At 36.6% G+C, this 14,896-nt stretch overlaps 1 protein-coding gene across 2 annotated transcripts; it reads left to right on the top strand.

Moving 5' to 3' along the window:
• Positions 1-1,857: 1,857 nt before the first annotated feature.
• On the top strand, positions 1,858-13,883 carry LOC311088296 (uncharacterized protein). Of its 2 annotated transcripts, XM_084122195.1 has the most exons (14): positions 1,858-2,155; positions 3,351-3,641; positions 5,249-5,497; positions 5,590-5,700; positions 5,826-5,864; positions 6,646-6,687; positions 6,858-7,127; positions 7,898-8,056; positions 8,162-8,227; positions 8,382-8,990; positions 9,783-10,028; positions 10,134-10,199; positions 10,354-10,438; positions 12,009-13,883. In XM_084122195.1, the coding sequence occupies exons 1-14, from the start codon at positions 2,104-2,106 to the stop codon at positions 12,376-12,378; spliced, it is 2,655 nt and encodes an 884-aa protein (XP_083978321.1). In that variant the 5' UTR covers positions 1,858-2,103; the 3' UTR covers positions 12,379-13,883. The 2 variants fall into 2 exon arrangements, with proteins under 2 accessions (XP_083978321.1, XP_083978322.1); XM_084122196.1 differs by lacking the exon at positions 12,009-13,883 and having other exon boundaries at positions 10,137-10,199; positions 10,354-10,586.
• Positions 13,884-14,896: the final 1,013 nt, after the last annotated feature.

Genomic DNA, 14,896 nt, shown 5'->3' with positions numbered 1-14,896 from the left:
AGGTTTTCACAAGAGTTAGGGTGAATTGCCCTAATGTGGGACACTGCCTAATGTGGGACACCTAAGGTCTGTTTGTAGGTCCCCCATAAATACATGAATGACAGTGAAACTATGGGTTAGACAAAGCTGTGGTGTCATGTGATCAAAATCACATGACCTATCAAATGTCCAATCATATTTGAGAGTGGAGCAATCATCAAACAGGAGGCACCTTGTGTGAAGACCATCCGAAGGCCATTGACATAGAGTTTTAACAAATTTGATATTAAGGAGTTAAATACATTTTAAACAATGCAATCCTGCTACTTTTTAGCCTAATATGCTTATGAAATGTTTGTCCATCAAAAAATAGTCTAACTTTGTGTGTATAAACTATATATTTTATATTTTTATCAAATTTCTTAGTGTCCCACATTAGGAAATGTGGTTTCCAAATCTGGGACAGCATGATTAGCCTAATGTGGGACAGTACTTCAGTGAGTCAAAAAATGTGTGGTGGGTCATGGTTTGTGGGACAAACATGGTTATTTACATGGTTTTAGTCTTGTAATGCAATATTACAATACTGTTAATGCAGATTTTTACAGTAATGTGATTTTTTTATTCTTGAAGGGCGGTTTGAAGGCTCTTTTTTTGTGTGTATGTGTGCGTGTGCATGCCTACATATGTGTGTGTGTGTGTGTGTGTCTCTCTCTCTCTCTCTGTGTGTGTGTGTGTGTGTCATGTATGTGCCATGTATGTGTAAAAGGTATAGTTGACTTAAAATGAAAAATAGCTCTGAATTTAAAAATGCAGTACAAAACCAATAAAGCAATTCCACTTTATTTTATGCATCTGATTAATTCAATGAAATGTATTTCAGATCACAATGGCAAAGGTGAGAAAGACAGGGTCAGATGCAGAAAGAGGGACAGAAACAGGGAAAGGATAAGAGAAAGAAACTTAATCAGTGGAGGCAGGACAGGATGAAAAGAGCCATAGAGGAGTATTGTTGAGGATGGTGGGGTCCCTCAGCTGAGACTGTTGGCCAGGGCATGGAATGTCCCTATCTACTCACCAGTGAATCTAAAATAAAAGAGATTTTATCATAGATTTTTCAGTGTCCCACATTGGGGACACGTTCTGTCCCACATTAGGAAGCTGCAGATTTTCTCAGACGACTTGCAATAAGAGCACTAATATGTCTATAATTTATCTTATGAATGGGTTATCTGAATTTTCTCTTTTGATTTGATTAGGACACATCCTGGGTTTTTTAAAATGGTATTGGGTGTGGATGTAATGTTTTGGTTACACATCGCAATATGTCACAGAAGTCTGAAGTGCAAAAAATGTCCAACATTAGGGCAATTCACCCTAAATGTAAACTGCAAACATTAAACTTTGCTGAAATTAAATGTCTTTAACTGGAAGTGTTCTGTTAACTCTGCTAAACTATAATTACTAAAACTAAAACTGAAACTAAATATATAAAAACTAAAAAAAAATGTGTTCACAAAATAAAAACTAAACTAAAACTAACAAAACCATTAATGAAACGACCTAAAACTAAACTGAAATTTATAGGAAATTTGAAAATGATATTAAAATAAAAACAAATTTAAACATGCAAAACTATAATAACCTTGATGTATATACAAAATCACAGTTAGCTAAAAATGTATTAATTTAAACAATGTAATAATTTAATGCAGAAACAATGAGCTCATTGAAGTAATGAATATGTGTTTGTTAACAAATAATTACATTAAGAAAATATAGCATTGGTGCTATGTTTTGTGATCGCTTTTAGTGAGAAAATCATCATGAAAGAGACCATTAGCTGTTATATAACCGGTTGTGTTTGCTTCTTGCGTCACTTATAAAGGTGCGTTTACACCTTCAGTCTCCGCCCTCAGTTTCAGGAGGACACTCGATACTTTAAAGCGGAGTTTCCTTTTCATTCTTCCTTTACTCGCTGCTTCAAAACGGTGTGGCGACTTTTTAATGGTTTATTTGTTTTGTTTTTTTAGCGTTAGCTGTCGAGATTTATGCAGTCTCCATTAATTATCCCCGCACAGGCGCGCGCGGGGTTAAAAAGAAACTCTCGAGACCTGAGGGAAGATGGCAGTATCTAAGAGTTTGGTCTTCATTACATGTCTCTGTTTTGCTCGAGGTAAGTCCACAGCTTTTTAAACATGGAGATGAAGTAAAACAGACTATTCCCCTGTGATCCAGGTGCAGTGACCTGTGCGGGAAACCGAAACCTCTGGGCAGGTCGAAACATTCGCGGAAATAAATGCTTCTTTAATAAGTCACTGTTTAAAGAGTTCTGGAACGGGTTATGAAGTGTTTTATAGCATTTAAGGAATAGTTGAAGCCAGACTAAAAAGATTAAAAGTCGTGTTGCCTAAACTTTGGTGAATCTCTCTTTGAATGCAGGACTTTCACTGAACTTTGGACTGAAGCTGTTCTGTGATCTTGAACTGAAACACAAAACCTTTATTTGATAAGATTAGGCTAGAGATTTGTACCAAAATGGGATTTGTTGTTTGTCAACAATAGTATGTTTTTTTTTTTGGCCAACAACTTGCAGGCTGGTAACTTGATTTAATGAAACACCCAGAACAAGGTCATATTTCATATCAAAATCAAAGGAATAAAGTCATTGTATTTTGCATAAATGAAATCTCGGGCTCTAGACTTTCATATAGTTTATGTGCATAATTGTATTATTTATTATTTAAGTATCTATTGTTTTAATTGTTTATTTAACATATACAAATGTATTACAGTATATTTACTGTTATATAGTAAAGATTACTGTATTGCAGTAATGACAATCTGTCATTAAATATCGAAACACGTAGACACATTATGGCAATGAGAATGTTGGGGGAATATGAAGTGATAGTTCCCACCAACTTTCACTTTCATCTATATATTTATGGCTATTGAAGGCCACTCTTGCAGGGCAGGGCCCCCATCATATTAATTAAGTATCTATTTATGTTTTTACTGGTGCTTCTATGTATTTAGCTTTTTTAGGTTGTTGTGTTGTAATTGTTGGAGCTTGTAATTGTTGGAGCTTGCAAGACAAATTTCTGTGTACACTCTATCTATCTATCTATCTATCTATCTATCTATCTATCTATCTATCTAAAACTGTTGGTGCATTTAAACATTTATTACATTTTTTAAATATGGTACAGTGCAAATAATAAAATATGCTTAATTGTCTGATAGCAGAATATTATGTCCTGTATTTGTCTTTTGATTTTAGTGTCAAATATGACCCAGGCTTATTTTTGTGAGATTCACCCATTGAAACAAAGAACCTTCACTAATAGTGTCTCTTTCATCTCCTATAGATTTTGTTTCCTGTGATGACTATGAAGAAACTGGAAAAGACATCACACTTACTCCAAGCATCCGTGGAAAGCCTACAGAAATAGTGTGGAAACACAATGAGAACATGGTTCTGTTTTATGACGGGAGTGAGGTGGTGGAGTACGGCTCGTTTATTCGACGTTTAGTGCTTGATTTCGAAACAGGACAGCTCACAATAAGAAAACTAACCAGCCAAGACAGTGGACAATATAAGTCTGAAATTGTGATCAATGGGAAAGTTCAGACCTCCAGTCATACCGTGACAGTTCTGGGTAATCTATCTATCTATCTATCTATCTATCTATCTATCTATCTATCTATCTATCTATCTATCTATCTATCTATCTATCTATCTATCTATCTATCTCTCTCTTACCTTACCGTCTGTAGTGTCAAACTACAAGGCTCTTCTGCTTGGTGAAATTCAATATTTTAGACTAATGTATATCAGTTGTAGCAAATTTTGTTAAAAGGGAAATATGTATATTTAATCATAACTCCTTATAATTAATTATTAATATTGAATTAATTAAAATTACAATCAATTCATCTGTTCGTCCAGCGAACACTCAGTATTGTTCGTCTATCAACTCTCAGAAAGGATATTTTTCATGGCCACAGAAAAATAACGCTGTATAGCATGTAGCTGTGATTGCATTGTTAAATGTTGATTTAAAAGCAGAGACTAGAATCAAAACTCACATGAATGTGCACAAAAGTTTTATTTACCTAAATCAAAAACATATTACTAATCTAAACAAACACATACACACAATCACACATACATGGGAAATGAAAAACGTAAGATTGAATGAAACCGGGTACAGAACCCGGGGGAATGAAGCGATCAAAAGAGTCATTTAACCATCTGAAGGAACCATCAGCTTCTTACTTCAAAGCACCGTGTCAACAAGAGGTCTACCGCTCATACTAAACCTCTGTGTCGTTAGATAAATGTAGGATACATGCAATGGCTTCGCTGTTGAATGAGCGTCCGGTTGCAGCCTCAGGAGAAAGTCTTGATGGCTCAGTAAGTCAATGGAGTTGAAGTTACAATCAGTTTCTTCTTTGTTGAACGAAGAAATGAACACTTGCGGTGTTAGTTTGACTCTGTTATGGTCATTGTAGCTCAAACAGTAGAGCATTGGCGCTTGTAACGCCAAGGTCATGGGTTTGATTCCCAGGAAAAGCAAGAACTGATAAGAATGTAAATGTGTACCTTGAAATGCAATGTAAGTCGCTTTGGATAAAAGCGTCTGCCAAATGTATACAAAAATATTTAAAACAGAGAAAGTGACATTAACAATATTATTGATTATTATACCATGGTCTGGGTGAATACTCGATTCTGATTGGCTGCAGGGTGTCCGTTAAAAAGTGATAATGGACACCTAGGAAAGGCGTCCCGTCAATTTGCCTGATGACAGTTCTAAATGATTGCGCTGGCTCAAACTCACTGATCAACTGCTGCGGTCGGGTCGCTGTGGCCACGTTGCTTGGCAACGCCTGTATACGGGAGATATTAAATAGTGCGCTCGACTTAATATATAAAAACCCTCACGATTTTTACTCTAAAACACATTAAAGTATTATTAATTGATTAAATATTTCTTTCTTTCGTAAGTAACCATGGTATAAGCGGGTTAATGCCCGACGAGGTGTCCATTATCAGGTTTTAATGGACCTCCGCTGCGCGTCGGACGGTTCACGCCTCGCCGTCGTCCATTAAAACCTGATAATGGACACCTCGTCGGGCATTAACCCTTACATAATCAATAACCTTGATTATTAACTAAAACAGTTTTAGTTATTGATTAGAAATCTCAAAATGAGCAAATATCCACTGATTATCACTAATGCCTCTGCTTTTGGGTCTTAGATGTTCTGCCAGAGCCTCAGGTGACCTGTGAACTGGATGAGACTTTGAATGTTAAAAAACTGTTGTGTTCGGTGGAATCCCGAACTCAGCTGAGCTATGAATGGAGAGGACCGAATATAAAGGCTCAATCGGGACCAGAGCTTCTCGTTGAAGAACAGGAGGAAAACCGTGACTCGGTCTATACCTGCACTGTGAAGAATCAAGTTAACAGCAAGAGCACAGAGTTTACTCTGAGAGACTGCCACACAGGTTCAACAGCCAATCACTCAACACTACTGTTGTAGATGCCTTGAGACTCTGATGCAGATGCTTTACGTTTACACTGTGTCTTTTGTGTGCAGGCAGAGCAGGGGCTGCTGTACTTGTTCCAGTCTTAATAATAGTACCAATACTTCTCATCATCATTCTGCTTATTCTACTGGGAATATTCTTATACAGACGTAGAGAAAAGTGTAAGTGCCATGAAAAAGTATAACAATTTACTCTCAAAATACATCTTAATTTGACACCCATGTCTCACAAAGATTATATTACAAAGATTAACACATTTGTTTTTGTCTTGTACATGGATGAGCAGCAAGGCAGTCTGGCAAGAAAACACCAGACCCAGAACATGGTAAGATCAGGGTTTGCACAGAGCTTGGGAAATGTTTGATTTTTAACTCTTATGCTTTCAAGGTTTGAGATGTGCTTCAATTTTGAATATTTGACATGACATGATTTGACATCTAGTGTGACTTGTAAGAAAAACAATACAAATGTTGCTCTTCTACAAAACAAAAGTTTGCAAGTTATATAATTTTGCATAATATGCTTTAGCCAAACATCCATGTTAAAATAACATCATTTATCTCAAATAGTCTTATATAAATATAAATATTAGTTCTTTTATTAAGATTTTTACTCTAGTTAGCAATTTCTTGATGACGGTCTGTCCAGGAAGCCTGGCTTCCCTCAAAATCTCATCAGAAATGTATTTTGTCTATGTATAATTAATCTCTCTATTTGTTAAATATTCGTATGCATTTAATATGTATGTGAACGTAAGTTAAATCATATGGTGATTTCTGTGTGCAGAATCACAGCCTATAGGGCTTCAGTTGAAGTTTGTGGGAGATAGTTAAGCCATTGATTTCAAAGGGGCAAAGTCAAAGATATAAAGCTTCAAGCTTGGGATTCACTAAATGATATTTGCCTATAATTTGCACACAATGTCCTGCCTTATCTATTTGAGGATTGGATGAGCTCCTAAATATGCAGGACTTTGCGAACTTGATAGTTCTTGTAATTTATAAGCACTGCCATAAATTCACTTGTATAGACATTTAATAGAGCATAAGCATTTTATATAATAAAAGATCATTTTATGTAATCAATAATGTTTTCTATTAATTTAGGTAGCCTGTTGAGAAACGACCCAACGACGGATGTCATTCCAGGTAACAATTACTATTTAGTATTATTATCATCAGTAGACATGCCGACATGATATTTACAGTGGTAGCTGTTGCTCGTGTTGCTGGATAACACTATAAACTCACTCTCAGCTCTCACTGAGAATGAATGAGGCTTGAATCTGCTGTTAATGTCTTTGAATGCTTTGTTTCAGGTTCGTCTGAAGCCACACTCCCTAGTCACACCAGACTTCCCCTTCAAAATCAGGATCAGGACAATGGAGCAGAGAGTTCAGGTGAAACTGATGAAGGACAAACACTTTTGAAGGAAACAAAAAAAGAGAAAAGTCTGAAACAGGAGAGCGGAGATGAAGAGGAGTTTGCTGAGCATCAGAACGAGAGAGAAGAGCAGAAAACTGAAGATCACAGTGAGGATAATCAGACACCAGGAGAGAAAGAAGAGACGAAAGACAGACGAGACACAGGTAAAACACTGATTATATGTTTGTCTGGAGAAACAGAACATGATTCTGAAATAAACATCTCATCTGGATATAAAATACCATTTTTATTACTTTTGTAATGTATTTAAATTGATATAGAAGGAGATTTAAGGGTTTGTTCACCCGATTTATTGAGTCATTTCCTGTTAAAAAGATAGATCATCCTCATGTCAGCAATATGATGGATATCAGTGGAACACAAAATGTGAATTTCAAGCATTTTCACGCAGATTTTTCAAGCTCCACAAACTACATTAGAAAGCATAATAAAAGTTTCATTCATGTAGCTTGTGCACTATGTTCCTATCCATAAGTATTCATGTAATAGCTTATAACATACAGACCTAAATGTTATTCACTGAAAGTTTTCCCACCACAACTCTCAAATTACACCAGATGTCAGGTTGTCTGACGTCTTGCATCAAGAGCTGTCGTATTTAATGGAACAATTTAATCTTCAGTCTGTTTGTCACACAAGGCTTAAGGAGATTGGGAATATAACACATGAGATGTATGGACTACTTTTATGGTACTTTCATGGTGATTTGATTGTGTTTTTGTCTGTTTTGATAATGGTCACTATGAACTGTTGAATAAATAAGAGTTGTGTGAAGATTTCAAAAATACTCCTTTTATATTCCACTTAAAAACTAAAGGTTTAAAGCAGACCTCAATATCAGAAGCATTAACCTATCGTTAGGTGGAAGACACACAATTACTAATTACATTTTTGTTCAATTTTGAAATCATAGAGACTGTGAGTCCACAATCTGCTGGGACAGAAAGAATGGAGAGCATGAGAAATCAGAAGACCAAAGATACGGCTAATAGTGAGGATTACGTGAGACCAGGAGAGAAAGAAGAGAGAAGTGAAGAGAAAAACCAGGACGGGACAGACAGAGCAGACACAGGTAAAATGCAGATGATGTGTTTGTCTGGAGAAACAAAACCTTGCAGACAAATCACTGGACTCTGAAATAAACATCTGATCTGATCTGTTTTTCTGCTTATTTCAGTGGAAGCTCGCGATCATCCCGCCGTGGATCAGCTGTTGGACGATGAAGCTCTCAGTTCTCCGGCGGGTTAGTTTCTGCCTTTTCTTCTGATCTGACTTTAACTGTGCACTTATTGTCTACACATCCAGTTCAGATTCAGAAGATTGATATTGTCATTTATTAGTCATTTGAACAAAGTGTTTGAATGAGTGGATGACGTTTCTTGTCTTGTTCAATTTAGTAATAGATTCACCAGCTAACCTGGAGAAGAAACCTATAAACAGCAGTGACTCGTCTTCAAATCAAACTGACCGAAGTAATTATTACACAGAACAAAACAAAGAAGAAGAAAGTAAACGTCCTGGACAGGAACAGGAATGTGGACAGGAACAAATGACAGAAGAAAAAAATCCTGACCCAGAGACACAAAGCTGCAAACAAACTGATTCAGACACTATAATAAACAGTGTGTCTCAGCGGCTGGGACACGACGATGAGTTGAGTAGACGAGATGAAGAAGTGCAAACACAAAATCTAAAACAGAGTCCACAATCTGCAGTGTCAGAACCAAACCAAGAGGACACCGGAAATGGAAATGAAGGAGATCTAGACAAAAATGAGAAGAACAGCGAAAATGCAGTTAAAGCAGAAGAAAACACTTACAGCAAACCTGATGAAACAGAACAGAGAGAAGAAGAGGAGAAAGAGAAATGTCTGAAACAGGAGAGCGGAGATGTAGAGAAGTTTCCTGAGCATCAGAACGAGAGAGAAGAGCAGAAAACTGAAGATCACAGTGAGGATAATCACACACCAGGAGAGAAAGAAGAGACGGAAGACAGACGAGACACAGGTAAAACACTGATTATATGTTTGTCTGGAGAAACAGAACATGATTCTGAAATAAACATCTCATCTGGATATAAAATACCATTTTTATTACTTTTGTAATGTATTTAAATTGATATAGAAGGAGTTTTAAGAGTTTGTTCACCCGATTTATTGAGTCATTTCCTGTTAAAAAGATAGATCACTCAAAAAAGAAATTTATCTTTTTCTCATCCTCATGTCTGCAATATGATGGATATCAGTGGAACACAAAATGTGAATTTCAAGCATTTTCACGCAGATTTTTTCAAGCTCCACAAACTACATTAGAAAGCATAATAAAAGTTTCATTCATGTAGCTTGTGCACTATGTTCCTATCCATAAGTATTTATGTAATAGCTTATAACATACAGACCTAAATGTTATTCACTGAAAGTTTTCCCACCACAACTCTCAAATTACACCAGATGTCAGGTTGTCTGACGTCTTGCATCAAGAGCTGTCATATTTAATGGAGCAATTTAATCTTCAGTCTGTTTGTCACACAAGGCTTAAGGAGATTGGGAATATAACACATGGGATGTAAGGACTAATTTTATGGTACTTTCATGGTGATTTGATTGTGTTTTTGTCTGTTTTGATAATGGTCACTATGAACTGTTGAATAAATAAGAGTTGTGTGAAGATTTCAAAAATACTCCTTTTGTATTCCACTGAAGGGTTTAAAGCAGACCTCAATATCAGAAGCATTAACCTATCGTTAAGTGGAGGACACACAATTACTAATTACATTTTTGTTCAATTTTGAAATCATAGAGACTGTGAGTCCACAATCTGCTGGGACAGAAAGAATGGATACAGAAAGTGAAGCAGAACAACAACACAAAAACGAGAAGAAGAGCCAAAGTGACAAAGGTGAACAATCAGTTGAGCAGCAGAACGAGAGCATGAGAAATCAGAAGACCAAAGATACGGCTAATAGTGAGGATTACGTGAGACCAGGAGAGAAAGAAGAGAGAAGTGAAGAGAAAAACCAGGACGGGACAGACAGAGCAGACACAGGTAAAATGCAGATGATGTGTTTGTCTGGAGAAACAAAACCTTGCAGACAAATCACTGGATTCTGAAATAAACATCTGATCTGATCTGTTTTTCTGCTTATTTCAGCAGAAGCTCGCGATCATCCCGCCGTGGATCAGCTGTTGGACGATGAAGCTCTCAGTTCTCCGGCGGGTTAGTTTCTGCCTTTTCTTCTGATCTGACTTTAACTGTGCACTTATTCTCTACACATCCAGTTCAGATTCAGAAGATTGATATTGTCATTTATTAGTCATTTGAACAAAGTGTTTGAATGAGTGGATGACGTTTCTTGTCTTGTTCAATTTAGTAATAGATTCATCAGCTAACCTGGAGGAGAAACCTATAAACAGCAGCGACTCGTCTTCAAATCAAACTGACCGAAGTAATTACTAGTGGTCGACCGATATATCGGCCGATATTTGGCATTTTTGAAATATCGGCATCGGCCGATAAGTTTTTCTGATTAGCCGATGTGTTGGAAGTGGGACTTTTATTTTGACGCGCTCCGGACTTTTATTTTGACGGGCGGCGCTGAGAACACCAGCGCCAGAAGAGAACGGCAGCTCCTCAGATGATGTCAGATCAAACAGCGCTCACTCACATTCTCCGTCTTCATTAATTTACGATCTCTGTCAGTCATATCTAATACTTTGTTAGACAGAACTGGTAAACAAAGTAAGTAAATGGTATGTGAAGTAAGTAAAGTAAAGCGTTTGCTTTTATATTATTTGTAACCGAAAAGGCAAACAATCAGGCTAAAATACTTTCTCATTTGCCCTCAACATTCAGCAAATGTGCATCTACGTCATTTAAACAAATCTCGGAATATCTAATAAGCATTTAATTTCACAAACCTTGCAGATTTAATCGAATCCAGCTGTGATATCTTGTGAAGTGTGCATTACTGTCTGCGAGTGATGGTCGGTCCGTGCGAAGTGAGTGAATGCGAACAGAAGATCAGCTTCACAGGAGACGCGATCAAAAAACTTTAAATCATTTTACACATTTTAAAATATGCTGATATATAACCAGTTGCCAACTGTGTCATATTCATATCTGTGATATATCCAGTTGCCAACTGTGTCACATTCATATCGTTTTCACTGTGTGCTGTATGTAATGCTGCGTTCCAGGCAGGTTTTTGAGCACGTAAATCACGACTTCAAACCACGACTCACGACTTTGTAGCGTTCCAGGCCAGTCACGCCAAACTACCTGTCAAGTTCAGGTTTACGTCACCTTAACATTTCCATGCGGCAATACACTTTCACGACATACTTATTGTTTCAGACACATAACATTGTAATACATAATCGTGTGTGTATTATTATCATTATTATTATATTATTATTAATTTGACTGCAACGTTATATTGTCCTAAAGTGTATTCTCATCGTGTACCGCATGCAGAAACACTGCATCCATAGGGGCTGCCATTGTTGTTTTATATGGTTTCGCGGGCTATGTGACGTCAGAGCTCGTAACTGGGAGTACATCGATCTAGTACGAGTTCACGGGTGGGAAGTCACGGGTTCGACTGCCGTTCCAGTGCACTTTCACGGGTTTAAGGTTGGAAAAACACGGGTTACAGGTTGCCTGGAACGCAGCATAAAATTAGCGTTACCTTGTCTTTATTTGAAAAAATATGATTACCAGTGCACACAATATTACCAGATTACTGAGTGCCCTGTTACAGTGTTTACCTTCTTTTTATTCACATATTCATATATTTCTAAACAATTACTTTGTGAAAAATACTGTAATAGAAGTAAAAGAAGTTGCCATCTAAAGTATAAAAGCATGTTTATTTTAAAGATTTGTTTTATAATTTATTTATAATTTATTAAATATTGATTAAAATAAATATATATAAAAATATCGGCTTTATATCGGCCATCGGCCACCCTGCTCTCTAAGATATCGGCATCGGCCATCAAAAAAACAATAACGGTCGACCACTAGTAATTACACAGAACAAGACAAAGAAGAAGAAAGAAAACGTCCTGGACAGGAACAAATGACAGAAGCAAAAAATCCTGACCCAGAGATACATGAGGAACAAAGCTGCATTAACGCAGACAAACAAGGCAAGCAAACTGATTCAGACAGTGTGTCTCAGCAGCAGCTCGACGATGGGTTGAGCAGACAAGATGAAGAAGTGCCAAATAAATCAAAGATGACTGATAAAGGCCAAAGCTTTAAACTGACTGATAATAATACAAAGGTTGTGCAAAATGAAGGAGAAACTGAAGTGCAAACTCAACCAGAAGATAGAGGTAATAGTGGACATGAAGGAGGAAATGATCCACCGGAAATGAGTCAACACGAATGAACAAGATGAAGATTGAACAAGACTGTGGCGTAGATAACTCTGATTCAGACTAAATAACCAGTGACATGCCTGTGCCAGAGGACAAGAAACAACATGCAGTGAAGGACAGTCATCACTCAGAGCTGGATCTGAGCACACAGACAGTTTCTGGTGGAAGAACAGATGTTGAGATCAGCGATGAGGGAGGTGCGGTTTTGAAAGATGAACAGACACTGGTGACCTAGAGCTGTGTGGAGGGAGTAGTGAGAGATGTGAGAAGGAAAACACTGGAGGAACATCAGAAATAACACAAGATAATGAAGGAAATGATGGACACAGCAGAGGAAGCCTGTGTGTGAACAAGATGTAGAGAAGGAACAGTCCAGATACTCCGGCATCAAAGTGTCCCATCTGAATAAAAACTGCGGCTGTCAATATTTTACATTAGTTTAATCCAGTGGCAAGAATACATTAGTGAACCCTTTAAAACTATATATCTGTGTTTCCAGTGACTTTATCCAGCCTGCCGTGTCCATGCTCACTCAATATCATACATTTTTGAAAAGTACCGTTCAACTGTTTGTGTGTTAGTTTAGTCAATATTGTTTATGTTATATAGATTATATTTGCCAATAATTGTAGCCACATTTTATGAGTAATCAATGCAGAAGACTGTAGTTTTTGCCATGCAAACATGTGTTTAGCACCAGTATGTGCACTGCAAGCCTGTGGTTACCTGAAGCATATGAGAAAAGTGGAAAGGTATTTTAAAGAAATGTAATTGATGTATATGCCAGTTAAATACAAAATATTTATTTAAAAAAAACTTGGCAAAGACAAAATATATTTAATGTCAGTGAATTGCCTGAGAATATGATCACATATATTATTTAAGGAAATATTGTTATAGTTGTTATTGTCCGGCGGTTCCTTCAGAAACATGCGTTTTTCTTTTGAATTTTGCTGTGTTTAGTAATTCTGAATGGATCCGTAGAGTAGCTGTATGCAGTCGGGTCAAAGCGGCGGGTTAGGGGTCTTTTGGCGTCTCCCTGTGGAGTTTGGCAGGTTGACTTGAGTACTTTTAAGTTGTAAAGTGTCTGCTTTTAATCTGTCTTATATATTGTTTTAAAAAGATATAATTGATAGCTATAGCTGTATTATAATAGCTTCAATTTACAAAAATATTGTTATATTGTTTGCAAAAAGAATTCTGAAGGTTTAAATCTGTCTTGAATTTATTTTGTTTAAAAAATAACATGCAGTAGAAGAGTAATAACACTAGGAAACAAATGTTTATATATATATATATAAAAGGTTTAAAAACAACACTTCTCTTTACTGCAGAAGTACAGTATAGGAAATGTCATCTTAGGGGATCTTGCAGGATCGATTTGGAGAAAAAAGGTTGAGAGCCACTGGTTTGTTGGTTGGAATGTGAATAATAAGGCCCAATTTTATTATTTTTCTTACACACATTTAACAAACCAAAATGTCTGTGATTGTTTCATTTAACTAAAAACATTCTAAATATTAAATATTTTCTTGGCTGGTTTCTAGAGATCTGATAAACGTTTCCCTTAAAATAGGACTTGCAGGACTGGTACTTTTTAAAATTGTGTTTGTATATGTATATGTCCAGATGCTTATTTGTTCACGTTTCCCAGTGATTCAAAGAAAGAAAGTCATACATGCATGACATGAGGGTGAGTAAATGATGACAGAATCTTCTTTTTTGGGGCAAACTCCCTTAAAAAGTGTGAATGATTGTTGTTTAAATTATTAAGTTACATTTAAAACAAATTGTGAACATCTTGAAATTACTGGTTGGCCTGTAAACATTATAGTAATCAATATGCACACACACACACACACACACACACACACACACACACACACACAGTAAAGTAAAAAGGGCAACCCGTGGTTAAGAGTTTTATAATTTTTGATAATGAGACCAACAAAATCGGTGGAGTAGCTTTTAAATGCAACTCTGAGATGATTAGTAAGATTTCAGTTGTTGTTCACACATGTTGGTTTTGTGTGAACTGTCACAGTCTCTTGCGTCAGAGAACATCATGTTCATGCGCTTGTTGAAACCTGTATCAGTTCCAGAATCAAATCACTGAGGCTGTATAAACACAGATGTTCAGTCATAAAAATAAAAATCTGAAGAACCCTTTTGCTATAAAGAACCTTCTTCTGTACAATGAAACGATTCCATGTTAGGTTCTTTAACCATTGATGCCAATAAAGAACCTTTATTTTTAATAAGCAACGATTTCACCATAGCAGTGTACAGTGAGACATTTAAGATTGTTTAAATTACAAGTCATCACTTTTAACAAAGTTTTATTTTCTATTAATGTATAAGTCTGCCTTTACATTGCTTTAATGCGTTACTATTTCAACATGTCATATTTCTGTGGCGCGCAGAGTGAATCCAGCATGTGGATGTCACTTCCGAAACTTTATATCCTGTAAAACAAGTTTTATTCAACAGATTAGAATCGAACGCGAGCCAAGACCGCTCCCTTACAGC

Source organism: Abramis brama (assembly GCF_963993115.1).
Source record: "Abramis brama genome assembly, chromosome: 8".
Taxonomy (NCBI): domain Eukaryota; kingdom Metazoa; phylum Chordata; class Actinopteri; order Cypriniformes; family Leuciscidae; genus Abramis; species Abramis brama.
This window is presented reverse-complemented; position numbering and strand designations above follow the sequence as displayed.